At 69.5% G+C, this 27,892-nt stretch overlaps 3 protein-coding genes across 3 annotated transcripts; 1 reads left to right on the forward strand and 2 right to left on the reverse strand.

Moving 5' to 3' along the window:
- Positions 1–4,861: 4,861 nt before the first annotated feature.
- On the forward strand, positions 4,862–5,925 carry LRRC55 (leucine rich repeat containing 55; the record flags this gene model as incomplete). The annotated part of the gene is made up of 2 exons (XM_081999887.1): positions 4,862–5,477; positions 5,552–5,925. 2 exons carry the CDS (start codon positions 4,862–4,864, stop codon positions 5,785–5,787), a joined length of 852 nt encoding a protein of 283 aa, XP_081856013.1. The 3' UTR covers positions 5,788–5,925.
- A 6,161-nt stretch (positions 5,926–12,086) lies between these two features.
- APLNR (apelin receptor) lies at positions 12,087–13,199 on the reverse strand (the record flags this gene model as incomplete). The annotated part of the gene is made up of 1 exon (XM_082000468.1): positions 12,087–13,199. One exon carries the CDS (start codon positions 13,197–13,199, stop codon positions 12,087–12,089), a length of 1,113 nt encoding a protein of 370 aa, XP_081856594.1.
- A 4,308-nt stretch (positions 13,200–17,507) lies between these two features.
- TNKS1BP1 (tankyrase 1 binding protein 1) lies at positions 17,508–27,263 on the reverse strand (the record flags this gene model as incomplete). The annotated part of the gene is made up of 10 exons (XM_082000940.1): positions 17,508–17,774; positions 18,316–18,482; positions 18,674–18,813; positions 18,916–19,048; positions 19,315–19,639; positions 20,716–22,736; positions 23,328–24,626; positions 25,456–25,528; positions 26,317–26,958; positions 27,163–27,263. The coding sequence occupies 10 exons, from the start codon at positions 27,261–27,263 to the stop codon at positions 17,714–17,716; spliced, it is 4,962 nt and encodes a 1,653-aa protein (XP_081857066.1). The 3' UTR covers positions 17,508–17,713.
- Between the last annotated feature and the right edge of the window lie 629 nt (positions 27,264–27,892).

Below are 27,892 nucleotides of genomic sequence, written 5' to 3' on the forward strand. Positions count from 1 at the left end.
TGCCCCGGGGCAGCTGAGCCTCGTCCCCCCCGCTCCGCGCCCCCGCAGCTGGGGCTGGGGGGCTGGCTGCCCGCAGCCGGGCACTGTGGTCCTGCCCGCCGCACCCCCGCCTGTTACACCCCTCCCTGCCGCACCCCCGCCCGTTACACCCCCGCCTGCCGCACCCCCGCCTGTTACAACCCTGCCCGTTACACCCCTCCCTGCCGCACCCCTGCCTGTTACACCTCCGCCTGTTACACCCCTCCCTGCCACACCCCTGCCTGTTACACCCCTCCCTGCCGCACCCCCGCCCGTTACACCCCCGCCCGTTACAACCCCGCCTGTTACACCCCTCCCTGCCGCACCCCTGCCTGTTACACCTCCGCCTGTTACACCCCTCCCTGCCGCATCCCTGCCTGTTACACCCCTGCCTGCCACACCCCCGCCCGTTACACCCCCGCCTGCCGCACCCCTGCCCGTTACACCCCCGCCCGTTACACCCCTCCCTGCCACACCCCCGTCCGTTACACCCCCGCCTGCCGCACCCCTGCCCGTTACACCCCCGCCCGTTACACCCCTCCCTGCCACACCCCCGCCCGTTACACCCCCGCCCGTTACACCCCTCCCTGCCGCACCCCTGCCTGTTACACCCCTCCCTGCCACACCCCGCCCGTTACACCCCTCCCTGCCGCACCCCCGCCCGTTACACCCCGCCTGCCGCAACCCTGCCCGTTACACCCCCGCCCGTTACACCCCTCCCTGCCGCACCCCCGCCCGTTACACCCCTCCCTGCCGCACCCCTGCCTGTTACACCCCCGCCCGTTACACCCCCGCCTGCCGCAACCCTGCCCGTTACACCCCTCCCTGCCGCACCCCCGCCCGTGTCCCCAGTACCCCGGGGAAAGCTCCGGCCGCGTCCCGCGCGGCGCGAGGGCACGTCCCGCCGGAGCAACACCCGCGCCGCCGATTGCAAAGCGCGTCTGAGCTGTGACGCTCCCCGCGGAGCCGACGCGCCAGGCTCGGCCCCGAAGGCCGCCGCGGGCGCGGGGTTCCTGCCGCCAGCTCGCGTACAAAGAGCGTCAGCCGAAGGAGGGAGACCCCCCCGAAGGCAGAGCCGGCCCCGCCGCCGCCGGGACCCCGGCGCGCTCCCCTTTCCCGGGGTTTTGCCCGTCTTACAGCCGTGGCGATCGGGCTGTGTTAAATTGGTGCAAACTCATTAACGGTTGTGCAGCATTTAAAAAAAAACAAACCCAAACGCAGGACTGGTCTGGCGCATCGGGAGCGATGCTGGGGACGCCGAAAGCCGGTCCTGCTCGACACCGGTTTTGTTGCTGAGGTGCCGCTGGCGCAGAAGCTGGGCGCGCCGTCGGTGCGGCGAGGTTTCGGGGGGCGGACGCGCGCTCCCCCCGCTTTGCGCTCTGCCCGGCAGCGCCCACGAGGGGCCTTGCCCCCAGCCGCGGGCCGCCGCCGGACGCGGGGCCTCGCGGCGCTCCGCCGGCTCTTCGGGGCAGCCGCGGCCCGTGGCTCTCGCCGGCTGCCCTTCCTGTGAACTTCCTGCCCCTCCGGGGGAACCGTGGGGCTGCGGTTTGATGGGTGCCGCCCGCACCGGCACGGCGACGGGGCCTCGCAGCCTGAAACGAAAGCGGCGCATCCCTCGCCGCAGCCCCGGCCCGCTGCGGCGCCGCCGCACAGCCCCGGTCCTCCGGCAAAAGCCGGCGGCTTCTGAAACCCGTGGGCACGCACGGCAACGGGGGCCGGGGGGCACTGGTGGCGTGCCCAAGCCTTCCTCCTCCGGCTCTCCCGTCACGGGAAGACTTACGGCCACCGGCGTCCGCCGCGGCCCCGTTTCATGCCCGGGTGCTGGCAGCGGAGGTGGACACAGTGCGCCTAAAACCTAATTTTTCCGGGGGCCGGGAGGGTGCTGCGGCGGGCGCCGCCGCTGGGCCACGCGTCCTGCCGCCGCTTCAGGCGGCACACCGAGCGCTGTGCCGCCCGCCGGCGTGCCGAGGAGGCCGGGGCTCCCGCCTGTGACCACGGCTTTGGCCACCCGGCGAAAGCAGAGAGGCGGCCGTTCCTCTCCTGTCCTCTCCAAGGCTTAATCGCATACGCATTAAACGAGGGGGCCGTCAGGTGCTGCCCGCCCTGGCAGGGATCAAGCCCCCAGTACAAGGCAGATTTAGCGAGCCAGGCTCCTCGGGGCCGCCCCAGGCTCCCGGGGGTGGGGGGGAGCTCAGCCGGCCGCGGGAGAGGGGGCTGCCCTACTGCCGGCGCCTGCCCCGAACGGGGAGGGGGGCGAAAAATTGAAAAGGGGGGCTGGACGCAAGCAATCATCCAAAAAGCCACTGCTTTCAGCAGGGCTGGGCTCCCTCGGGGGGCTCCGTGGGCGAGCTGGAGGGCAGCCCGGGCTCCTTCCCACCCCGAAGGCGGGCGTCCTCGCAGGGACGCTGCCCAGCCGCCGCGACCGCGGGGCTCCGCCGCGGGGGCCATGCGCCGCCGCGCCGCTCGGCCCCGAGGGCCGCTGCGAGCGAGCCTGGGTCGGGGTGGTTCGCTCGTTTATTTGCTGCCAGCGTAGCCCGGAACGCTGGGGGTCGGAAAAGGCCTCGGTGCTAACAGATGCTGGGAAGAGATCCGCAGCCAGTCTCGGCCTTATCTCTAATGACGTGCCTGCCGGGGCCGCAGCTGGCTCCCGGGATGTCTGGCCGTATCCGGCTCCCGGAGCTTCCCTGGAAGCCTGCTGGGAGCCCGGGCCTCGAGCCGCGCCCGTAGTACCCACCACGGCGAGGGGCAGCCGCACGCCGTCCGGCTGCAAGCCGCCGCGGCGGGGAGGAGCCGTCCCGCGGGACGCGGGGGGCAAACAGCCCCCGGGCGATGCCGCTGAAATGCCGGGGTCGGGCCGGCGATTTCAGCTGGGAAAAGGAGCGACTCCATGAAACCAGCAGGAGAAAATTACAGCAAGGACCCCCCCCACGCCGAGTGCGGGCAGGCTGGGTTTTGAAAGGGCCCCCTTTCCAAAAACGCCACAGCCGCGGTGTTGCAGAGCTGCCAGAGGAAAACGCGGGCATCCGTGTGCTCCGAAAGGGCTGTCTCCATGGCAAAAAGCCGGCCACGGGGAGGAGGGCGGCTTGTTAAAACCCGCTTCGTCCCCTCCCCGTCCGAAAGGAGAAGGGAAACGCAATTTTTCAGCTCGCGCGGAGCAAAACAATCAGTGTCAACCTGAGGCATTTTCCAGGTCTGCGAGCAAGGAAAAAAATTCACATTTCAGCTCGTAGCAGGCTGGAGGGGGTTCTGCGTGCCGGGCTAGGTCGGCTTTTAAATGGAAATGCAGCCGTCCCTGCTGCTGCGGCCGCCGCCGCAGCCCCCGGGCCAGCGGGTCCCTGCGGCCTGGGCGCGCTGGGGTGAAAACAGCCGGGTGCCGCCGCTCCCGCTTTGGCCCGGGCTGCCGTGCCGTGCCCTCTGCCCGTACGTCACCCGCTTCTGCTCCCGGAGCCCGGGGAGCCCTGATTCACCCCAGGCCACGGGGGATGCTTCCCGGGGCCGAGGGCTGCCGGGAGGGCTGGGGACCGGCCGAGCCCGTGGCGGGGGGACGGGATGGCGCCCCTCTCCCCGCCCCATCCCATCCGATGCCCCGGCCATTTGGGTGCGTGTCGCCCCCGGCCGGGGTGTCCCCGGGGTGGGGGCTTTTCTACCCTCCGCCGTCTCCATCTCTCCGGCGGCTCCGCATCCCGCTCTCCTGTTGCTCGGAGATGTGGAGGCAGTTGCTAAGAGACACCGAAACGTCAGTATCTGGCCCTCAAGGAAAAAAAGAGGAAAAAAAAAAAGAGACAGAGAAAGAGAGAGACAAGGGAGGACGAGGAGGAGGAGGGGAGGAAGGAGGTGGGGGAAGACCTGCTCCCATTGCCAGGCTCGGCAGCAGCCTTGGCCGCGGCTGCGGGAGCCACTCTCCCAACTTGGCGGCCTCCGGGGAGAGGGCGGCCGCCCGGGGACCCCCGCCTCCCGGCCCAGGCCCGGCGGCCGTGGGGAGCCGGCGTGAGTACCCCGGGGGACCCCGGGCGCCGCCGGAGGGATGGTGGCCACGGGGCAGGGGGGTGGCCGGGGCGGCGGCGTGTCCCCCCCCGCAGTGAGATGGGGTGGTTGGGGGGAGGCTGGAGCCCATGGGCGAGGGGGGAAGGAGCGAAGATGGCCAGGCGGCGGGGGGCGAGAGCAGGCCGGGCGGCAGGGCTGCCAGCGCGGGGGATGCCGCGCCGGGCGGACCCGGGGGGTGCTGGGGAGGGGGTTGTCCCCGCGGCGGCCGGGCGGGGAGGCCATCCCCGGCAGCAGGCTGAGCCGGTGGCGGCGGGGGTCCGACAGCAGGGCGGGCAGCGGGCACCCCCCAGCTCTGCCCGTGGCTGGCCGGGGGGGGCTGGCCAAGCCGACCGAGGTGGCGGGGTTGGGGGGCTCTTTTTTGGCCGAAATCCCGGGGGGGGGGCTTGGAGGCGCGGGGTGGCCCCGGTGCGGGGGGCACGGGGAAGGTGCCGCTGCCGCCGCGGGCTGCACGAGCCACGGCCTCCCCAGCAGGGCGTGTGGCCAGCGCGGCTTCCTCCTGCCCCTCTCCCTCACAGGCGGCCGACAGCGGCCCGACGCCGGCCCCACCGCTGCCCCGGGGCTCGCAGCCCGCCGTGCCCCCGCGGGGGGATCTAGCGTGCCCCTCAAATGCCGCCGGGATGGCCGGAGCATCGCTTTGCTAGCTCGGAGGCCGGTGCCACTCCCGAGCTCCGCCGCCGGCGGCCCTCGGCGTGAGCGGGCGGGCGGCCCTTTCCCCGCGGCGGCATGGCCCCCGCCGCCCCGTGAGGGTCCGGGCCTCCCCGCCGGCGCCCGCCGGGTGGGGGCTCGCCGCCGCCCCGCCATGCTGCTGGGCCCCTGGCTGGTGGCGGCGGCGGCGGCGGCGGTAGCGGCGGGCGCCGGGGCGGGCTGCCCGGTGCTGTGCACGTGCCGCGGGCAGGCGGTGGACTGCAGCGGGCAGCGGCTCTTCTCGGTGCCCCCCGAGCTGCCGCTGGACACCGGCAACCTCAGCCTGGCCCACAACCGCATCGCCAGCATCCCGCCCGGCTACCTGGCCTGCTACGGCCAGCTGCGCGCCCTCGACCTGCGCAACAACTCGCTGGCGGCGCTGCCGGCCGGGCTCTTCCTGGGGGCTCGCCGGCTGGCCCACCTCGACCTCAGCTACAACAACTTCAGCCTGGTGCCGGCCGACATGTTCCTGGAGGCCAGCGGGCTGCTGCGCCTCGACCTCAGCCACAACCCCGGCCTGCGGCGGGTGCACCCCCAAGCCTTTCGGGGCCTGGCCCAGCTGCGGGAGCTGGACCTCAGCTACGGGGGGCTGTCGGCCATCAGCCTCGACGCCCTGGAGGGGCTGCCCGGGCTGGTGGGCCTCCGCCTGGGGGGCAACCCCTGGGTGTGCGGCTGCGCCATGGAGCCCTTCCTCAAGTGGCTGCGGGGACGCATCCAGCGCTGCGCGTCGGGTAGGTGCCGCGGCCCCCGAGCCCCCCCGCGTTGCCGGGGCCCGGCGGCCGGCCCTGACGCCGCTGCCCCGCAGATTCGCAGCTGGCCGAGTGCCGGGCCCCCCCCGAGGTGGCGGGAGCCCCCCTGCTCTCCCTGACGGAGGAGAGCTTCCAGGCCTGCCACCTCACCCTGACGCTGGACGACTATCTCTTCATCGCCTTCGTCGGCTTCGTCGTCTCCATCGCCTCGGTGGCCACCAACTTCCTGCTGGGCATCACCGCCAACTGCTGCCACCGCTGGAGCAAGGCCAGCGAGGACGAGGACGTTTAGGTACCGCCGCCGCTGCCGCCGCCCCCCCGACCCGGCCACCCCGGCGGGGACGCCTGACTGTGCCTTGTCCTCGTCCCCTCCCGCCACCCCCCGTGCCGGGGTGGCCCTCGAGACGCCGGCCCAGCCGTGGCAGGGTGGACTGGGGGACAGATGCTCTTGCTTTTGCCCCAAAATGGGGAGGTTCTGCCCCCGTGGGCGCCCCCCGGGGTTGCCCCCCCAGCGCCGTGAGCTTGGACCTCGCCCCGCTCCCGCCACCCAGGGCCGGTGGAGGCAGCGGCGCAGGGTCCTGTGGGGGTCCCATGGGGGACTCTGTGCCGGTGGGGTCTGGTGGTCGGTGGGGGCCAGGGGCTGCAGCCGGGGAGCAACCCCCCTGCTTGGGGGAGAGACCCCCAAAAGCAGCGTGCGCCTTGGGGGACACCAGCCACCCTCCCTGGGGGGAAACCAAGGAGATCCCCGCTTTCAGCCCAGAAGCAGCACCGGTGAAGCCCCCCTGACTCCTGCCCAGACTCTCCAGCCTCCCCGAAAAGCCAGGGTGTCAAGCCCAGGACCCGCTGCCGGCACCCAGCTCGGCACCAACCGCTCCCCTGGGAGGGACCTGGGGGATGCCTGCGCCTTGCCGGTGACGCCAGGCTGTGCCGGGACAGCACCGGGGCCGCCGTGCCCGGCGGCAGGCCGAGCTGCGAGCGTCGCCGGGGGCGGCTTTCCCGGCCGCGTTTCGGTCCTTGCCTTTCTCTTCCGAAGTTTCGCGCAGGTTTGGGGCCAAACCGGGCACTGAACGTCGCCCAGCGGCTGGGGGACCCCACCACCCCCTCCCTGCTTGCCAATGTGGGAAGGTTGGGAGGCGAAAGGGATGCCAAAAAAAAAAAGAAAAAAAAAAGAAAAAAAAGCAAGCCGAGGACGCCTCTGTCCAGCCGGGGCGGCCGCCGTCCCCGTGTGCATGTTTTACAGCATCCTCGTGGCCGGTGCCGCGGCCAGCGCGCGTCGGGCACGGGAGCGGGGCTGAGGGGGGCTCGGCACCGCCCAAGAAGGGTCTGTTCCCGAGTTGTTTAATTCTCTTACCGTGTCCCCGCTGCGTGGAGGTAGAGCATAGATGTGCGTGCAGTTTAAAACAAAACCAACGAAAAAAAGGGAGAAAACGGGACAAAACGAGGCAATGTGCTGGCTCAGTGATGGACCCCCACCGCCGCGCATCTCCCAGGGCTGGGACCCCCGGGAGCAGCCTGGAGGCAGAAGGCTGGGCGCGCAACGCAGCGTCGCCCCGCTGCCGCGCCAGTGGCGAGACGCCGCGGGGACGCGGCCTCGCTCGGGCTCCCGGGCCCCTCGCCAGGTCCTGTGCCACGCCGGCGGAGGCGGGGGTCCTGTGACGGGCTGCGGCGAGGCAGGGCTGCACCCACGGCGGGGTGGGGACCCATGGTGAGGGGGGACACACAGCAAGGCCGCGCCCGTGGTGAGGTTGCACCCACGGCGAGCTTGCACCCACAGTGAGGTTGCACCCACGGCGAGCTTGCACCCCCATCGTGGCTGCAGCCCCCGAGCCCCGCACCCACGGGAGGGCAGCAGTCCCCAGCACTGCGTCCCGGGAAGGGCACTTGGGCTCTCTTTGCTTTATTTTCTTCTTTTTTTTCTGTCTTGGTGAGTCTGAGACATCCCCCCCAGACACGCTCTGGACACCGAGGACAAGACGCGTCTCTCCACCGGCAGTTCCCGGCCCCGTTGCGGGGGGACAGCGGAGGAAGAGCGAACACGCCTCCCCAGCGCCCGGCGCTCCAGCCAGACCCATTTGCTCCCTTTCCAAAGCAAAAGTGGCCTGGCCCTCGCGCTTCGCTCTGTCCCACTGCGGGGTGGAGAGGGACACACCTTTGGGTGCCGGATTCTGCCAGCGTTTGCCCGGCAGGCGCCGGTGCCGAGCCACGGGGGTGCCGGGCCCCGCGATGGGTGTCCCTGCGGCACGGCCACCTCCTGTCCTGCAGCGAGCCGGCGAGCACCCGGGCACGCAGGCAGAGCACCCTGCCTGCTCTTGGCTTCTGCTTCCCCCTGCCTCACCCTCACCCTCTTGTTCTTGTTCTTTTCCTTTGGTTTCTCTTTGTCTTTTTATTTTGTTGTTTCTCTATCTCTTTATCCCTTTCCTTTCCTTTCCTTTCCTTTCCTTTCCTTTCCTTTCCTTTCCTTTCCTTTCCTTTCCTTCCCTTCCCTTCCCTTCCCTTCCCTTCCCTTCCCTTCCCTTCCCTTCCCTTCCCTTCCCTTCCCTCCTTCCCCCCCTCCGCTCTGCCCCCAGCATAGGTGGGTGGGGAAGTCGAAGGGGGAGAAGCCGAATTCCCCCCGTCTTTGTACGGAGCACATTTTATAACCACGGACTTTTGTAAAACAGCGAGCGAGCACTTTTTCAGAGCTGAGCCTCGACAATAAAGAGCATCAGCACAGCCCGGCTCAGGGCGGGGACACGCGTGTGCAGCAGGGACACGCGTGTGCGGCGGGGACACGCGTGTGCGGGGCCGGGGGCCAGGAAGGCGATGGCCCACAGCCTGCAGAAGGCATCAGCAGTGTTTTTCCCCTCCCGGCGCTTCCTGTTATTCCTCCGGCAGCATCTCCCGGCCCCGGTGGGGCCCAGCTGCCGGCAGCCGGGTCACCTCCGTGTCACCCCGCTGCCCGGGACCCCCACCCGCCCCAGGGCCGTGCGGGCAGGGGGGACGCGGGGGCTATTTCGACTTGCCGGAGCCGAGAGGTCGGGCAGCAGCTGTGCCGCGTCCGGCCGGCCGGCCCCGGGGGAGCGGTGGGGGCAGCTGCCGGCCGGCGACGGCCCCCGTTGCCCACCGCCCTCAGTGGGCGAGCCTGCCCGGCGCCAACCCACTCGCCGGGTGTCGGCGGCGCCCGCCGCGGCGGCTGTGGGGTGCCCGGTGCACCCTGTGCCCCCAGCGCTCCCCATGTCCTCCCACCCGTCCCTCTGCTGTCCATCCCTCCGCATGGCCCTCCCTCCCTTCATCCCTCCCGCCCTCCCTCCATCCCTCCATCCACCCACCCGTCTCCCTCCAGCCTTCCATCGTCCACCCATCCTTCCAGCCATCCCTCCGTCCCGCCATCCCTCCACACATGCACCCGTCTGTCCCCCTTCCCAACACCTCTGTCCGTCCATCCGTCTGTCCATCCGTCCCTCCACGTCCTCCACCCCCGCCTCCCTTCCCAAACCTCCCTTCCCACCCACCTTTTCCCTCTACTTTCCCTCCTTTTCCATCTTTTCCGCCCCACTTTCTCTGTCCTCCCCCCTCCCTCCATCCCCTCCCCAACCCAGGAGGGTCACACAGGAGTGTGGGGACAACCGGACCCCCGGGGGTCCCATGCCGCGGCTCTTCCCGAGCCTTTGCCCCTCGGCCGGCTGAAGGCACCTGAACCTCCGGAGACACGGGAGAGGAGCAACCCTCCATGTCACCCAATTTCCTCTCTTTCCCCCCGCGTTACGTACGGCCTGAGCTCTGCGCCCCGCGGCCACCCGAAGCTTTTCTTCTCCTAACACGGGGAGAACCGGCCCCCCAAGGGATGGCGGGGGCCAATTTTTGGGTGGCTCGCCCAGGGCGTGGTGTGGTGGGGACGCGCCGGGGTGGCCCAAGATGACACCCCCCCGCCTCCTCCGAAAGCCGAGGGCTCTCGCCCGTGGTTATTCCCTCGGCCGGCTCTGAGCCGCCAGGTCTGCCGGAAGCCCCGCGGGGCGGCGAGCGCCAGCGGCCGGGGCTGGGGGCTCCCCGGGGCGCGGGGGACGCGGCCCCGGCCCCCGCCCCGCCGGCCGCTGCTTCGCCCCCCCGCGCCGCGTCGCCCCGCCGGAGCCCGCTCCCGCGTGTAGCTCCCACCGAAGGTCCCTGCGGGGAACGGCCTCCTTTTCCTCCCCCCACGGCCCCGGCAGAGGGTCTGGGGCCGCCTGGCCGTGCCCCGCAGACCCCGGCCGGCTGGAGCCCCAGCGGGCCGCAGCGGGGTGGGGGTCCCGCGGCTGAGCCCGGGGCTGCGCGCCCCCGCCCGCCGCCTTCCCGGGCTTTGCCGAGGATGCTCCCGCTTTCGGCAGGGCCCCGCTCCCCACCCCCCCGGCCCGCGGCCCTGGGCTGTCCCCCTCTACCTCCCCCCTCATCCCATCTCCCCCCCATCTCCCCTTCCCATACCCACCCCATCGCATCTCCTCCCCCCCATCTCCCCCCCTCATCCCATCTCCCCTCCCCATCTCCCCTCCTCATGTTCCCCCCTCATCCCATCTCCCCCCCTCATCTCCCCCCACCCCATCTCCCCTCCCCATCCCCCCCACCCATCTCCCCTCCCCACCCCCCCACCTCCCCGCCGCTGCGCGGCCGCAGGAAGGCAACACCTTCCTTATCTCCTTCCGACGGGTGGTCCGGGCCCCCGCGCCCCTTCCCCCCCCGGCTCCGGCCGTGTTTTTTCTCCGGAGCGTCCCTGCATTTCCCCCCAGAGACCCCTCAGCTAAACATTTCCCTCCTGGAAGGGAAAGGGAAATCTCCAAGAGGCGGATAGAAAGTCGGCGGCTCCCGTCTCCGCTGGCAGCGGGCCCCGCAGCCGTTTCCGCGCCCGGCCGCCGCGCCGGGGAGGAAGCGGCCCTCGCCCGCTCCCCCCGAAAAACGGGGCCCCCGTCCCCCCATTTAGTGCTGGGTCGTTTGCGGTTGGTGGTGGGATGGAGGGAGGGATGGAGGGACGGAGAGGGAGGGAGGGAGATGGTGGGCTGGAGGGATAGAGAAAGGGGGGGGAGAAGGAGAGAAGGGGTTACGGAGGGATGGATGGATAGGTAGATAGAGGGAGGGATGGAGGGAAGGAGGGAGGGATGGAGAGTAGGAGGGAGGGAGGGAGGGAGGGATGGACAGAGGGAGGGAGGGAGGGAGGGAGGGATGGATGGATGGACGGACAGGCGGGTTGACGGATGGGCAGACGGACGAGCGGAGTCCGGGGGTCTCTCCAGGGCAGCACGCCTGGGAGGCACCTTGAACGTAAACGCGCTTCTTCCCCCCGTTCCCCTCCGAGCCGTGGCCCCAGATGCAGCATTGCCACCCCCGAAGCCCCCGGGGCTCTTAGACCAAACCAAACCGTGGGGAAAACCCCCAGAAGCCCCCAGCCGGGGTGAGAAGACCCCCCACAGGCTCCCAGCCCTCTCGCCGGGCGGGTGACCCGAACCGCAGCCCCCGCCGGCCCCCTCCCCCAGGTACTGCCTTAGACAAAGGGCCGTCCCCGAGGAGGGATGCCGCTGGCTGGGCTGGCTCCCAAAATTAGGTGGCGGCAAGTGGGAAGGTTGATGCACCCCCCCGACGGGAAGCTTCCCAAGGAACCCAGTAATGATCCCGCATCCTTTCCAAGCGGGAACAAAGGCCGAGGAGACGGGATAGTTCATCACCAGTAAATGAAGGATGCAAATAACAAATAGGGGGAAGATTTATTTAGAGCGAAGCCTCAGGAAGCGGCGGGGGCCGGGGAGGGAAATGGGAGAGGAGCCATTTGGTGGCTCATCAAAATCCTGGGTTGGCGTGGGCCGGTGTCCTGCCCGGCACCCAAATCCCCCTCGGAAGCCGAGGGGTCCCTTGGCCCCATCCCTCGGCCCGGGGTGTTTAATGCCATCAGCGGCCCATTTTCACGCCGCAGGGGTGAGTCACCCAGGGCTTGTCCTGGCCTCAGATAAGAGGAGGAAAGCCCAAAACCAGGATTTGGTGGGACAGGGCGGCTGCCTGATGCAATCAGAGCTGCCGGGGTGGGGGGCTGGGACGCTTGGCGGGGGCTCTTTGGTGCTAAAACACCGGCACCCCGGCCGGCTGCGGCGCCGGGTGCGCCGGGACGGGAGCGCTCGGGTTTGCCCGGGCGCGTGCTGGGGAAGAGGCCGGGGAGAGCTGGCCCGGGCCGGGGCCGCAGGAGGGGCCGCGGGCAGCCGCGGGCGCGGGGACACCCCGTAGCGCGCACCTACGCACACTCGCACCCCCCCGCTCACGCACACCCTGAAGCCCAGCCCTACGCCCCCCCGTGCCGCCCCGCGCCACGGCCCCCCCCGTCCCCCCAAGGGAACTGCGCACACCCTGCTCCTTTTTTAACCAAAATTCATTTATTTGTCACCAAACACAAAGCCCTGCGGATGCCGGGGGGAGCCGCCCCCGCCCGAGCCCCCCAGGGGCTCCTCCCAGGGCCTGCCCGGCCCCTGCCTCAGTTTCCCCTTCCCGCGAGCGGGGCTGTCCGGCCGGGGGGCCCCAAAGCAAGCCAGGCTCTGGGGGGGGGCAGGAGGGGGGTCCCCCCGAGGAGACCAGCTCGGGGGGCGCCGGGGGTGGATGAGGGGGTTAGGCACGGAAGAGCGTCTCCTGGGTGGCGGGGTCCAGCTTGCCCCCCGGGACGGGCCCCCCCTTGCCGCCGGGGGGGTGGCTGTGCCCCGAGGAGTAGCTGGCGGAGCGCTCGGCGCCGGGGCCGGGGGTCCGGCAGCAGAGGAGGGCGGCGCAGGCGCGGCGGAAGCGGGGGTCGAAGAAGGCGTAGAGGAAGGGGTTGAGGCAGCTGTTGACGTAGGCGATGCCGGTGCAGTAGGGGTGGAGGTTGTTGAGGAAGGTGTGGAGGCCGCAGGACCACGGCAGCACCTCCAGGTCCATCAGGACGTAGAGGGTCTTGACCAGGTGGAAGGGCAGCCAGCAGCCCCCGAAGGCGGCCACCAGCACCGTGATGATGGTGAGCAGGCGCTTGCGCTTGCGGGGCCCCTCAGCCCGCTCGCGGCGGAAGTGGCTGGCCACGGTGCGGGCGATGAAGAAGTAGCAGGTCAGCATGACGGCGAAGGGGGCCACGAAGCCCAGGGCGGTGGAGGAGAGCCCCAGCCCCACCTCCCAGGCGCCCTCGGTGCCCGGGGCGGCCAGGCCCCCGTAGTCCATGTAGCAGGTGACCTTGGCGTCCCCGCCCAGGGCGGCCGCCCGCCGCAGCACCAGGGCCGGCAGGGCCAGCAGAGCCGCCAGCGCCCACAGGGCCACCGTGGCCACCAGCCCGCTGACCCGCGAGCGCAGCTTGGCGGTGGCCAGGGGCCGGACGATGGCCAGGTAGCGGTCGAAGCTCAGCCCCGTCAGGCAGAAGACGCTGGCGTACATGTTGACGAAGACCAGGTAGCTGCTGACCTTGCAGGCGGCCGTGCCGAAGGGCCAGTGGTAGCCCAGCCAGGCGTAGGCGGCCCACAGCGGCAGGGTGGCCACAAAGGTGAGGTCGGCAGCGGCCAGGTTGGCGATAAAGGTGTCGGCCGAGCGCCGGCGGTCCCGGCCGCCCTTGAAGACGGTCCAGAGGACCAGCCCGTTGCCCGCCGTGCCCAGCAGGAAGACCAGCAGGTAGATGGCGGGCAGCAGGGCCAGCGAGGGGCCCCACTCGGCGTACTCGCACTCCGTCTCGTTGTCCCCGTAGGCGTAGGCGTCCGTCGCCTCCTCCATGCCGCCGGCCGCTGGGCTCAGCTCAGCTCATCCCGGGCTCACCGAGCTCCTCCGGCCCTCTGAGCCCGGCCCAACGAATCCCACCGCGTTACCTCCCCTTCCTCCTCCTCCTCCGCCCTCCTCCTTGATGGGACGGGTGGGATGGGTGGGGGGTGGGTGGGGGGAGCCCCCGTGGGAAATTTCACAGCTCCCCCCTCCATCTGGCTCCTTCCCGGGGGGTTTTACCAGGCTCTCACCCAAGTGTCAAAGCGTCAGCCCCCGAGATAACCGCCGTCCCCCAGGGGGCTGCGGGCGCCCCACCGGCACCCGGCTTCGGCGCCGCGGCTCGGGGAAGCGGCCCCGGCGGGGCAGGGGGGCTCGAGGGCCGGCCACGGGTCCAGCACCCTGCAAGCCCCGGGGTTGCATTCGGGGTTTCACCTCCGGGGCGCCGCATTTTGCGTCGGGGTGCCGCAGGTCGGGTTTTGCATTTGGCGCTCGGAGCGCTGCGGCGGGGCGTCGCGCCTGGGGGGGTCGCGTTTGGCGTTTGGCATCTGGGGCTTTGCATTTGGCGTTTTGCACTCGGGATTTTGCTTTTTGCTTCCAGGGTTTTGCCTTTTGCAAACAGCCACGGCACTGGGAGGCCCCCAAATTGCCGGGGCCCTATTTTGAGCGCGAGGTGCCGGGGAGACCTGTAGGTGTTCACCAAAAACCAGGGTGGGGGAGCTCCAGGATTCCCCCCCAGCCTGCAAAAAAAACATCTTACGGCACCGTCTGCTGAAGGACCGGACGGCGACTGGGAGCTCTGGCTGCGTCCCGGCTCCGTGCGGGCTGCGCTGTCCCGTAAAGGAGCCGAACACAGCAGCACCTTCAGCTGAGCCAAGTAAGAAGAAAAATCAACCCCACCCCAAAAATGAAATATTCAGAGGGAGCAGGAGGAGGGGGGAAGCTGTCCCGCTGGGGCTGAGCCCTCACAATTGCGGCTTTGGGGAGAAGCACCGGGGAAGCCGAGCGGGACTTCGCAAAAAGCGAAGCCTGAAGAGCCGCGAGTCCCCCGGGAGAAGCGCAGGGGGGCTGGGGCAGGGAGCGGGGGGAGCGGAGCTGCCTTTCGCCGCCGGAATAGGTAAATCATGAGAGGAGCGGGCTGTGAAAACGGTGAGGTTAAAACCCACGCGCCGGCATGGTGGAGGAGCCGCGGGGACAGGCGAAGCCCCCCCCGAGACCCCCCGCCAGCACAGTGGGTCCCTTTTGCCAGCAAAACGGTGTAAAGAAAGGGGGTAGCGGGGTAATTGGGTGGTTGAAATAGGGGGGGAGTCTCAAAGGGGTCCCCAAAACCAGAAAAAAACGAGCGGTACGGGAGGGCGAGGGGCTGGGAAATGGGGTGGGGGTCGGGGAGCAGCGGGAGCCCTGAGGGGTGGGCACCGAGGCCACCGACCAGCCGCCCAAAGGGGACCCGAAGCTGTCAGCCTGGGAGCGCAAAGCAGGGCTGGGGGGCTGGAGGTAACGCGTAACAAAACGTCCCAATGACCGGGGACAGGCTGCGTGGAAGGGCGCGCGTCAGCCCCATGGGGACCGTGCTGAGGCCAGCCGGTCTTCGAAGAATTAAAGCTAAAAGCTGCTAAAAATTGACCTGTAAATGCGGCGGCTGCTGATTTAAGTGAAAACCCAAAGTTTGTTTAAAGAAAGGACAGACCCACCCACAAGCCGAGCCTGATGAAGGCGTTACTTAAGCTTATTCGCTAATAAGCGGACTAAAATAGGGAAACAAAAGAAACGTCAATTAGACCCTTGGTATCACCAGAAACTGCTACAAAGGGAGATGTTCCAGCCCGGGTAACAAAGATCACTATTAATAACGGTTTCTGTTATTTTTGTCTCCCGTGGGTAGCGCAGGAGGACAGGTAACCCTTTCCAGCCCCGCCAAGGCGACGCCTTGCCGAAACGCTGCCGGCGATGCCGGGGGGGCTGAAGAGCCCCCGGCCCCCCCGTTGTCGCCCCGGCAGCGGGGAGGGCTGGGTGGCACCCTGGGGTGCCGGCGTGGCCCCTGGCTCCGGGCTCACCCACGCGCAGCCTCCGCCGGTGGGAAGACCCGCCTCCCCCCGGGCCGGGCTCGCCGTAGCCGTGGGCGGTGGGTTGGTGGCCAGGGCTGGGCCAAGGGCCCCGAAGCCGCGGGGAGCAGCGGCAGCGCCTTATCAGCCGCGGGGGGGGAGGGCTGATAACCAACACCGTTATCCGCAACGCCGCCAGGCAGCGGGAACGCCGGAGTGTGGCCGGGGGCGCGGGGAGGGGGCTACGGGGGCTCGGGGCGCTGCGGGGACCCTCACATCAAGCCCCCAGGGGTGAAGCCCCGGGCCAGCGGCCGAGCCCACGGCCGCCCGGGGCCGCTCCGCACCGGCAGCCCGGGGGGCGGAGGCAGAGGTCGGGCTGCAGCCGCAGGACGCGGCCAAGGCTCGGGGGCGAGCAGGAGCGCTCCGACCAGCCCAGAGCGCGAAGCTTCGCCGGGGAAGAGTGGAGCCCGCCGAGGGGCCGGCGGGTTCCCTGGCTCGGATCCGTGCGGCGCACGCCAGGCTCGGCCCAAAACTCAGCCCCGCACCGGGGCCGGGGAGAGCGACCGTCCGCCGGGAGCGGTGACCGTCCCCGCCCTGCCCCCGGTCCGCCAGAGCCTCCCGGGCGCGGGTGGGGTGGGAGCCCCCACAGGGGGTCGGGACGTGGGGCCGACCCCGGCGCTGCCCGGGCACCCCTGGGCAGGAAGGGCAGCCTGTGCGCCGCGGGGCGGGATCGGGCGGCTTCCTCTGGCGGCGCCCGGAGTTGCTCACATCCTACCAGGGAAGCAACAGCCCCTCGGCTGCCCCGCTCCCTCCTGGGTCTCCCTCCTCCGTCAGGCTCCGCCGGGAAGCACAGCCTTGGGCTTCCCCTCCCGGGGGGGACGTGCCCAAAACACGGCCAGGGCGGGGGGCCCGTGCGCACCTCTCCGCTGGAGGTTTGCGCCCCAGCCCGGGCGCGGGGACCCCCCTTCCTCGGGGCCCGGGCTGGGGGTCGCGCCGCAGCCCCCGCGGCGGCGCTCCCCTCGCAGGCTTCACCGCGGCGGCTCGGCACGCCGGGAGGTTTGGGGCCGGGCTGGCATCTGCCCCCGCTCTTCCTCGGGGTGACCCTGGCAGCCAGCACCGCCACCCCGGCGCGGGGACGGGCAGGGGACAGGCAGGACGGCGCCCGTGGGTGCCAGGGTGGGCGTGGGCAGGCGGTTTGCGGGCGTGGGCAGAGGCGTGCACACGCGCGCGTGCTCCGGCGCCCGTGCAAGCGGCGGCTTCTGCAGAGGGAGCGCAAGGGCGCCCCGGGCAGGTGTGGGTACGGGGCACCCCGGGCAGGTGTGGGTACGGGGCGCCCCGGGCAGGTGTGGGTACGGGGCGCCCCGGGCAGCTGTGGGTACGCGGCGCCCCGGGCAGCTGTGGGTACGCGGCACCCCGGGCAGCTGTGGGTACCCGGCGCCGCGGGGAGGAGCGTGGGCGCGCCACCAGTGGGGTGGGCGGATGGCTGCGCGTGCCCGTGCCAGGGGTCTGCAACTGCTGCGCCTGGAAGCACGCCCTCGGCTGCGCCCGCTGCCCCTGTGCGGGCACCCCCGGGGTGGCGGGGGGCACCCTTGGGGGGCATTTCTGCCACCCCCCCCTCCGGCCAGGCAGCACCCACGGGTGCCCCGCGCCCCAGCGGGCCGAGAGCTGCGGGCAGACAGCTCCTCCTGCTGGCAGTCCCCGCGCCAGCGTCCCACCCAGCCCCACGGCCACCGGCCCCACAGGGCCACCCCACGCAGGGGGCCAGAGGGCCGAGGCCCAGGGGGCTGAGAGAAGAGGCGGGGCCCCCCCGAACCAACCAACGAAGTTTTATTGTCCTGTCAAAGTGGCACCAAAATCCTGACCTGTTGCTCTTTGTCTGAGGGCGACACAGGAGCAGGGGAAAGGGGAAGGGAGGGGGCTCGCTGCCCACCCCCCAGCCCCAGGGGTGTGGGGACCGAGGGGAACGCTGGGCGAGGCGCGTGGGCCGCGGACGGGGGAGGAAGCGACGGGGAGGGGGACAGGGACCCTGCGAGCATCGTACAAAGTGCATAGATGTGTGTGTGTGTGCCCCGCCACAGGGAGGGCGCACGCCTGATCCTGGCAACGGCGGCCATCAGCCTCGGGGGACGCGCTGGCAGGAGAGCGAGCCTGGAGGAGACACAGCGGGGAGAGGGGGTGAGGACCCCGCGGGGAGCCCCAGGCGTGACCTGGCCCTGGGGGGCCCCAGGAGGAGGGTGCTGCGCCCCGCGGCAGCACAGAGCCCGGGAACAAGGGGACACACTCCTGCTGGGCCTCCTCTCAGGTGCTGTGGGGCCGTGCCACGGCCGCCCCTCTGCCCCCCGACCCCTCCAGGCCCCTGGGACGCACAGCCCCGAGGCAGGGAACACGGGGAGGGGGAGGCCCCAGCTACGCCCTGCGCTGGGAGCCAGGAGGGTGCAGGGGGGGCCGGGGTCCCTCCCCCCTGCCCCCCAGCTCCTGCACTCACCCCGCTCACGGTTTCTTCTTCTTCAGCTTCAGGGCTTGCAGCCAGTGCGGGGGGGAGGCGTCAGACCTGGGCGGTGGTGGCACAGCGTTGGCACGCGCCCCCAAAACACCCCAGAACACAGACTGAGCCCCTGGGGGCACGGCCAAGATCTAACAGATCCCTGCTCCCCGGAGGATTCGGCAGGGCAGGCAGGGCGGGCAGGGAGCTGCCGTGGCGGCTGGGGCTTTAAGGGCCCAGGCCCAAGCTCTGTTTAGGGTGGAGCAGCCTGGCTCTCCAGGCAACGGGCCCTGGGAAAGCCGAGCCCAGCAAAGCCTCCCCCTGGGCCCAGCTCCCAGGCCAGGGCCCAGCCCAGCCTCTGCTGCCTGCGAACACCAGAGACACGAGCCTGGAGAGCCTTTGCACCTCTAAAACACCCCCAAAATCCCCATGCCTCTGGAAAAACCCACCCTCAGCACTGCTCCAGGCCCTCGATGGGGCACTGAACCAGGTAACAGCCCCCCAACACTTCCCACCTCCACAGCATCAGCCTCGTCTGTCCCCAAACCCGCAGGCACAGCCCCAAGGTCCCCTCTCCCACCCCCGAGGATCCCGTGCCCCCAGCACTCACCCCGAGGGCTTCTCCGGCTTGGGGGGCAGCACCAGGGGCTTCCCACTCAAGCCAGGGATCTTGCAGGACTTGGAGCGCTGCACGTGGGGGTCCTTGGGGGGGGTTGCCTTGCTGTCCCCGGGCGGCGCTCCCTCCTCGGCTGAGCGGTTTCGGCCCCTCAGCTTGGCCTGGGCGCAGAGGAGTGCAGTCAGGCGGGCACGTGGTGCTCTGCCCCCTCCCAAGCCCTCCCATCCCCTCCTCCCCATCCCTCCCCGCACTGCCTGCCTTTGGCCACCCCCGCAGCCCCAACCTGCCTCACTTTCCCCTCCCCTGGCCGGGCGGCATCACCCCACTCGCTCGGGGTCCTGGCGGGCCGCACCTTGAGGGCCGACGTGTTGAGGCCAGGGAAGAGAGGCACCTTGACCCCCTTGCCCGACGGGGACGCTCGCACCCGACGGCTCTTGGGCTCTTCCGCTGCCTCCTCATCAGAGGACGCTGCTGCGCGGGCTGGACGGGGCTCTGCGGGTAGGACACCAGGACAGCGTCACCATGAGACACCTCTGCTGAGGACAGATGGCCCCGCGCTCCCTCTCCTGGCGTCACCGTCCCACGGGCTCTCACCTGTGGAGTCCCGGAAGATCCAGCTGTCCCCCTCCGAGGTGGCCCCGGGGCGGAGGGCCGGCGCCCGGTGCCTGCGCTTGCGGCCCAGGCTGGCCTTGCTGCGGTACACGCTGCTGTCCAGGACCTCTGTGTCCTGCAGAGCCACGCCGACAGGTCAGGGCCCAGCGCTGAGGAGCCCCGGCACCCCCACTCCACCCACCCAGCGTGCCCACAGACCCCACAACAGCACGGGGGGGCCCCGAATCTGCAGCCTGCCCCTTGGGGGAAGCTAGGGCCGGCAGGTAAAGCCCCCATCCCCAGAGGGGGACAGGAACAGGGCCCCCAGAGAAGGGTCTCTGTGACAGCCAGGCACCCCCCGGGCCGCACGAAGGGGCTGGAAGCCGCCCCCTCCCCACTCACCTCCAGGAAGGTGAATTCCTGCCCAGCGTGGTCCGCAGATCCCTCGGGCTGAGGGTGGCCCAGGGAGAGCCGCTTCTCCTCCCAGCTTGGTGGTCTCTTCCCATCCAGGTGGTCTGAAGGGGCTTCTTCGCTCTCCATGTCTGGCAGGGTCCCGCCAGCAGCCTCCGGCAGCAGAGGGGGGGCCCCAGGGCTCTGTGGGGCAGCAGCTGGCTCAGGCAGGTCCCTCTCCTCCTCAGTGGGGCTGGGCGGCTCGCTCCGGGGGGCCTCCGCAGCTGGGGGGTCAGCCAGAACATCACCCATCGGCGGGCTGGGGTTTGAGAGACGGCTGCTTCTGCTCGGGGAGACAAGATGAGACCCCACAGTTCCTCCAGATCCAGCTAACACAAGCCCTTCCCGTGCCCCAAATCTTGCCTCCGTCAGCCTCCAAGGGAAATGGAGGCACGGGGAGGGCCAAACGCTGCTCCCATGAAGACAGGACCCAGGCGTCCAGGACTCTCTCCTCTCCCGGGATGTCACGCCAAGAGGGTGGCCCCCCAAAGTCCCTTCCCAAAGGTTGGGGCAGAATTTGAGGGTCTGGGGAGGGCAAGGAGGCTGCCAGACTCGTAGGAGACTCAGGCCAACTCTCCCCCTTGGGGCAGAGAACGGGGTCAGACCCCCCAGTAGGGTCACCAGCCCCCAGGAGCCGGCCAGTGGGGCACCAGGTGACCAAGGGGCCCCATGGGGCAGGAGGAGGAGGAGGAAGAGAAGGATCAGGGCCACCTGGAGTACGGGAAGGCACAGCTCCTAGGGCAGGGGGTGGGGGCTCCCCTCTGCCCCACACAGGTGGACCAGGCTGGGGCCTTCCCAAGGCCCATGGGGCTTTCACTTCCCTCCTCCTGGGATCCTTATTTTCAGGCAGCTTGAGGGAACTTATCATTTGGGGAATCCGCAGCTCCATAGTTAGTCTGAAATCAGTGTTCCCGCATCCTGGCAGAGCAATAGGGACACAGGGCTAACTCTGCCGCTTTTTCAGGGGGCTGAGGGAACACCAGCACCCTCCAAACTTGGTGCACAGCTCCTCATGTTGGAGGGAGACTGGAACAAGAAGCCCAAAGGCATTGTCCCCTCCTGGATCAGCTCAAGACAGCAGATCCTGCCAGGACAAGTTGAAACCCAGTCCCTCAAAAAGCTCCTGCTTCAGAAGCGGGGCCAGAGGCTACAAGGGGAAATGTGGAGGCTGAGAAGAGGAGCTCCGGCAGCCCACGGCCAGAGGCAGCAGGTCCCCCAGCTACGAGTGAGGTATGGTAGGATGCCAGCACGAGGTCCAAGGTGTCGGACGTCCCCACTGCAAGATAGCATGGGCTCCCAAGGGGGACAGATCCCTCCCTGGGGCCGCACTGCCACTGCCAGCACCCTCCTTACCCGTCCACCGAGCCAGCGTCATCTCCCGGGCTCAGCTCCCCAGCACCAAAGTCCCGGCTCCGGGCCGCGCAGCGGGCACCGAATGCACTAGCCCACTCCTGGCGCTTGGCCTCGGCGTCGCACAGCTCCACGGTCCAGCCGGTTGCAGCAAGGTCCCGGCTCCAGCCTGGCTCTTCCACCCCGGCCTCCCGGGGCTGGGCCGAGCTGCCCAGGGCAGGCAGGCTGCCCAGGCCCCGATCCCAGGCTGTCTGGCCCGGTCCAACCCCGCCGGCATCAGCAGTGCCCACACAGCCGGTGGCATCCGAGCTGCTGAAGGAGAGATCCCTGTGCCAGTCTCCCAGGGGCTCCTGCAGGCCCCCAGAGCTCATTCCACCAGCCCAGGACATCGAGCCATCTAATGATGCTTCAGTGCTGGAGGGATCTGGCACCCGCTCTGTCCCAATGATGCCAAATTGGCTGTGGCATTCACCTCCTCCAAGCTCTTTAGCCCAGTCCCTGCTATCGGTGGTACCGCGCTCCTGCCGGTCGGTGCTGCCCCAGCCAGGGTCCTGGGCCAGGGACTCGGGGGCACGGGAGCCCGGCCAGCCATCTTTCCTGACTCCAAAAGCATCTACCAGCTCGGTTTGGCCAGTGTTGCGCTCACCAGCCCAGCTCAGCCGGCCAAGACTAAACTCTCTCTCTTCCTTTTCGGTGTTCATAGAGCTGTACTCGCTGGCCCAGGCTGGTCTGCTGGGCCTGAACTCCCTGTCCTGGGTCTCCATGTCCCTGGCGCTGTATTTGTCATCCCAGGCCGGTCTGCTAGGTTTGAACCCGCTGTCCTGGGTCTCCATCTCTCTGCTGCTGTACTCACTGGCCCAGACCGGCCTGCTGGGGCTGAACTCCCCATCCCGCGCCTCCACGTCCCTGCTGCGGTACTCATCATCCCAGGCCTGTCTGCTGGGGCTGAACTCCTGGTCCTGGCTCTCCACGTCCCTGCTGTGGTACTCGCTATCCCAGGCTGCCCTGCTGGGGCTGAACTCCCGGTCCTGGCTCTCCATGTTCCTACTGCGGTACTCGCTATCCCAGGCCGCCCTGCTGGGGCTGAACTCCTGGTCCTGGCTCTCCATGTCCCTGGTGGTGTATTCATCGGCCTCAGCCGGCCTGCTGGGGCTGAACTCCCGGTCCTGGCTCTCCATGCCTTGGGTGCTGTATTCACCAGTCCAAGCTGGTCTGCTGGGGCTGAACTCCCGGTCCTGGCTCTCCATGTCCCTGGTGCTATATTTGCTGTCCCAGGCTGTCCTGCTGGGGCTGAACTCCTTGTCTGGGCTCCCAGTGTCCCCAGTGCTGGATCTGCCAGCCCAGCCCAGCGTAAAATCCTTGTCCTTGGTTTCAGCGTCCCTGTATTTACTGGCCCAGTCTGAGGCGAGGTGCCTGTCCTTCATCTCCACATCACTGGCGCTGTATTCACCAGGCCATACAGGTGTGATGTCCCCATCCTGGCTCTCCGGGTCCCTGGAGCCATACTCGCCAGCCCAGCTGGGCTGCCTGGAGCTGGGCTGCCTGGAGCTGGGCTCCTCGTCCTGCTGCTGGCCATGTCCCATGCCGTAGCTGCTGCTCCAGTCAGCCTTCCCAGCGCCGATCTCCTCCCCGCTGCCCGCGCTGTCCAAGCCATAGTCCGCACCCCACTTGGGTTTGCTGGCACCAAAGTCTTGATCCTGCAGGCAGCTTTCCCCCACGCCGTGGGATTTGGACCAGTCGCTGCAGCCCAGTCTCGTTTCCCCCAGCAGCTCCGTCCCTTTGTAATCGCTGCCCCAGTCCTCCCTGGGAGTGCCAAAGGGCCCGTCCGGCTGGGCCCCATCCCTGATGCTGCGGGTGCTGTCCCAGCTTGATTTGGTCCCAAATTCTCGGTCCTGCTGCAACTCACCAGGCCAGTCTCTCTCCCTGGCCACAGCCTCATGGGTCCAGTCGAAGGTGCTGGCCTGGTGAGATCTGCCAATGCCGAATTCGCTGCACAGGTCCTTCCGTGACCAGCCAAGCAGGCCCTGGGGGAAGAGGGTGCAAAGTGGGGAGAGGGGGTTAAAGGGGGTCCCAGTCCCGGCTCGTGCAGCAGAGGAGAGAGCTGGAGAGGAAAAGCAGGGGGGAAAATACCCTGGGATGCCTGGAGGACACAGCACAGGCAGGGTCCCCATCCAAGGGGAGACCAGATCCTGCCATGTGCCCTCCCCACCCCACAGGGCCCCTGTTCCCAGGCCAGGAGCTACCGGCTGCCCCAGGGCACTCACAGCCGCCGTGCCTACCCAGGCCCCTTCCCGGCCCAGCACCTGCCGAGCCCTCCCCAGCTTGTCCTGCAGCTCCAGGTTGGCTAGCAGCCGCCGGAGGATGGCCGCAGTGCCCGACTCACCAGCCATGGCTCCCCAGCAGGCCCCGTGGCTGTACACAGCGGCAGCGGCCGCACCCCGGCTCTCCCTACCGGCACGGCACACTCCCGCTCAGCCACCACCCAACCCGTCCCACCCCACCACCCCCGGACTCCGGCCCGGCCCTGCCGGAGAGGAGCCCAGCACCACCGACACCCACGGCCTGGCATTAACCCTTGCTGCCGCCACGCCGCCCGGCTCCCCGCACCCCCTCACCTCCGGCCCCTCCTCGTCCGGAGAGCTGTGCCCCGCGGCACGGGCCCTGGGCGACGCCAGCAGCTCCGTCAGCCAGCCCGGGTCAGCATGGGGATCGGGGCCCCTCGAGGATCCTTCGGCCTGTCCCGGCCCGCCAGGGCCCTGCAGGCTTACGGGGGAGTCGCCCGCGGTGGCCAGATCCGGTGGGGCCAGATCTGGTGGGGTAGCCCTGACGAGGAGGCCAAGCTGGGCAGGGGGCTTGGGCTCAGCTGCGTCCTGGCCAGGCTCCCTCACGCAGAGAGTGGAGCGGGGCACAGCGGCATCCGGCTCTGCCTCCCCTTCATCCTCCTCCTCCTCCTCCGCTGAGCCCTCAGCCTCTCGCTGGGCCACGGGACCCCCTGGACACGGAGCCGCCTCTGCTCCCCGGCTGCCAACCACTGCAGGGCTGGGCTCTTCGGATCGGCTGTCCTCCCGGGAGCGCGGAGGGCAGGGGGACGGATCCCCCTTGTCCGACTCGCCCTCGTCAGAGAGCCCCGAGTCAGCCGCCTCCCAGATGGGGGACCGTGGGGGGGAGGCGAGCCGCCGTGCCCCCTGCGGGGGGAACGTCCACTCGAAGGACTGGGACAGGCTCCAGCCAGACTCGCTGCCCAGGGACGGCTCTGAGGGCGGGTCCCCAGGACAGGGCAGGGTGCTCAGCGAGCCCCCCAGCTCCCCCATGCCCTGCCCCGTGGTCGGGGGCTGCAACACCCCCTCTGAAAAGCGCCGGAGCCCCGAGTCCCTGGAAGGGGGAGGGGGGCTGAAATCAGGATGCTCAGGGGACTGTGGGGATGCTGGGGAGTCATCAGGTCCCTCCGGGGAGCCTGGGGGACGAGAGGCTTTAGCAGAGGGCTCGGGGGGGGGGCTGGGGGGGCCCAGGTACTGAGCAGCAGCCTCGGGAGAGCCAGGGGGGCAGGTGACACTGGGGTGCAGTTCGGGAGTGCTGGGGGGGCTGGCAGTATTGGGGGATCCCTCGCCAGGAGTGTGGGGGGAGCCGGGGGAGCGGGACACGCCGAGCCGGGGTTCGGCTGCAGAGGAGGGAGCGCCTGGGGCCTGGATGGAGGCAGCCAAGACCTCGGCTGGAGGCCGAGCGAGAGATTCGGGGGAGCCAGGAGCCAGCGTGGGGGAGCCGGGGGCCAGGAGCTCTGGGGGGGCATCAGGAGAGCCAGGGGCTGAGGTGGAGGGCTCGGCGGGCTGGAAGGGAGCTCCTGGGGCCGGGGCTGGGCAGGCAGGGGGCCTCGGGGAGCCAGGGGGTCCAAGGGCACCCGGCTGGAGAGAGGAGAGCTGTGGAAAGAGCCGGGGGATATCATGTCACTCAAGAGCAACCTCCCAGGCATCACCCACCCCCAAATCACAGCCCCTTCTCTGGCAGGACCCTTGCCGGCACCCCCCCCTCCCCAAACCCGAGGCAGGAGGTGCCTGGGCTTCCTGCCAGCACCAGGCTGCTTCCTGCGTGACTCAGCCCGGGTGGCTCCCAGAGGCCCCCAGCCGCTCCATGCTGGGCAGTGCCCCGAGCCCCCACAGCTGCCCCCTCAAGCGCCCACCCTCTGGCAGCAAAGAGACAGACGGAGAGGAAGAACTGAAGCAGGAGGAAGTAAAAACATCCCCAGCCCAGACCCCCTACCCTGCTGTGGGGCTGGGGCACCCCCTTGCCAGTGTCACCCTGCACAGCACCATCGGGGTTAACCGCCTCAACCGGGGCTACCCGGTGCCACTGCCGGGGCTGCCACCACCAGTGTCACCATGACCTGGTGTCCCGGTCACCACCCCGAGCACGGGGAGAGGGGAGGGAGGTTGGCAGGGAGCCTGAAAGGGCCTGCCCTGCCACATACCTGCCAGGTCACCGAACCCTGGCTGGTGACTCACAGCTGCCCTGCCCACGCCTCGGCACCAGGCTGGCACACACCACCCCTGCAAAAGCCCGGCCCCGTGCCTGCGCACCCAGCGCGGGGGACACCCAGCTTCCCTGGCGGAAGGGGCAGTCGGCACCCCAAGGAGAAAGGAGAGACACGCACCCCGCAGAGAGGGAGCCCCGGAAGAGACAGGAGAGCCCCAAAGGAGAGAGACCAGGAGCAGAGCTGCCGCAGCGCGGGAGGGCGAGGCGAGAACTCACGTCAGGGGGGGATGGTGGCCTCCGGTGTCCACGGGGGTCCCCGGCACAGCTCAGGCCAGCTGGGGGGGAGCTGCTGCCAGGAAGAAGCAGGGACGGAGGGTGAATTCCCCCACACACACCTCCGCTCTCCCACTGCCTGCCGAGGCGTCACCCGGCCCCAAACCACCCGCTCTGGCCACAGGAGGATGGGCTCGGGCGAACTGCAAGAGGCCCTTCAATCTCTGCAAGTCATACCCAAACCCGGCACCAAACTATCAGCGGGATTTTGACTGCAGGGGGGGAGAAACAAGTCAGCCCCAGTCCCCTTTCCAGAAACTTTTCAGTCCTTTGGAGAGCGAGTTTCTCACACTCCAGCTTAAAATAGCCCCCATCTCACTCTCCCGGAGGTGCCCAGCTTTCGGAAGCATGGCCAAGCGCTGGCTCTCACCCAGCACATCCTGCAGCCAGGAGTCCCACAGATCTGCCGGCTCCCTCTGCCTTGGCACGGCTCAGCAGGAAAAAAATAGCAAGGGTGGGAAAACGGCAGCATTTCCCAGGGGGAGCGACCCTCTCCCCGTTATTCCCAGCCTCGGGGCAGCCCCTGCCCGGGCAGCGGGACGGCCAGCTGGCTCCCTTCCCAGCCCTCGGGGGCTGCGGGCACAGAGGCAGCTCCTCAGCTGGGACAGCCCGTTCCTGCGGTCTGAACAAACCGCCTGGCGCTGTGGCGGCTGCCCCGGCCTTCCCACGGCGGCAGCTCGAGGCGCTGCCTGCTTACGAGCAGCACCGGCCTCGTGCCGGCGACCAGACCTCAGCTCCGTTACTCTTGTCCCTGGGACAGCTCGGAGCAACAGCCCCCAGCCCCACAGCCTCCCGGTCCCTCACCTCGTCTCGGCAGTCAGGCATCCGACATCCCCCGTCCCCAGCTCGCCTGCCGCAGGCTGGGGTGTCTGGCAGGCTTCGCCGAGGGGGGCTCCATCCGCCTCCCCGCCGGGGCGTCTCCGGAAGGTGGTGAACGTCTTGGAGCTTCTGCGAGAGGCAGGATCAGGGCAAAAGGGCGAGAGCCGGGCTCGGTCCGGGTTCCCCAGGCTCTCCCTGCTGTCCATTTTGGCCAGGATCTCTTCCACAGTGGTGCCTGGAAATCGCTCCAGTTTGGTCGCCACTGGCACCGGCGTCACCTTGAAGGAAGTCGGGCCTTTGCGAGGGGTGGTCGGCGGGGCGGGGGGCACCTCCTCGCCGAGGGTTGAACCCACATCCTCAGCAGCTGCGACCAGAGGGGACAGGAGCCCCTTCCCGTTGGGCGTCTCAGGTGATTTGAGGGTGAAGGAGGGGCGCCGGAGGGGCCCCCCCGAGCTACCCCCACCGTAGGGCTGGGGCCCTGCCAGGCGGTTCATCTTCTCGGCAGAGGGCAGCTCGGGGCGAGGGTGCCGTGGCCCCGGCGGGGGGTGCAGCAGGGAGGGCTTGGCGGGCACGGCCGGCTTGGGCAGCACGCGGGGTTTGGGCCGGACTGGTGGCTTGGGGCGAGCACTGCCTGCGAGAGAAGCAAGGAAAGGAGAAACGCCATGTTGGAGCAGCGCCGCAGCCCCACCGGGCTCCCCAGGGAAGGCCAATGGGGCACACCAGGCCAAGAACAGATCTTGGGCACCAGCCTGGCACCCCCGGGGGGTCCTTCCCAGCACAGACCAGGCCGGCAAACCCCCCAACCCCAATCTCTCCCACACCCGTGGGGACAGACCTTTCTCGGGGCTGCTGGCCGCCAGTCCAGCCCCGCCGGTGCCTGTGGCAGAGGCGCAGGGCAAGGCGGGGCGCAGAGGCTGCGGCTGGGAAGCCATGGTGAAACTGGGGCCGGGTCTCAGTAGATGCAGTGCAGGGTCAGCCCCTGGGGAGAGAGGAAGGAGGGAGAAGCACTTTGGGGAGCGTCCCTTTGCGCAGCTCTGAGGCTGGTGGGACCCAGTGGCAGGCAGCCGCAGCCTCCAGCCATGCTGCGCTGTGGTACCAACCGCCCAGCCCTGCGCCAAACCCTCACGTCCACCTGCGCTGGCACATGGACAGTGTGCCAAACCGCTATCGCACGACTAACCCTCTCCTTGCCAGTTCCACCCTGCATACACTGTCCCCGGCTCACCTGCGCCAATCGGGCACAGCACAGCAGCACCAAAGGCCAAACCAACCACCCCTCTGCCTGTACCCCCTTGCGCACACCTGTAACGGCACACACCCCGTCCTCGACCTAGACCAGCTCCCGCATGCCCTGAACCCCCCAAACGCCATGCGTTTCCTCGTTTAACTGTCCCAGCCCTACATTAGCCTGTCCCAGCCCCCCAACGACACACATGCATCTCCCTCCCCTGTGCTGACCCTCCCAAACACCGGGCCAGCCCGGCCCAGCCCACAGTTTGCCCCAGTAACGCCCTCCCCCCCCGCCCCCGCCGGCTCCCAGCAGCCCCGGAGGGGCCGGCCG

This window comes from Phaethon aethereus (assembly GCF_964289735.1).
Source record: "Phaethon aethereus genome assembly, chromosome: 5".
Taxonomy (NCBI): Eukaryota; Metazoa; Chordata; class Aves; order Phaethontiformes; family Phaethontidae; genus Phaethon; species Phaethon aethereus.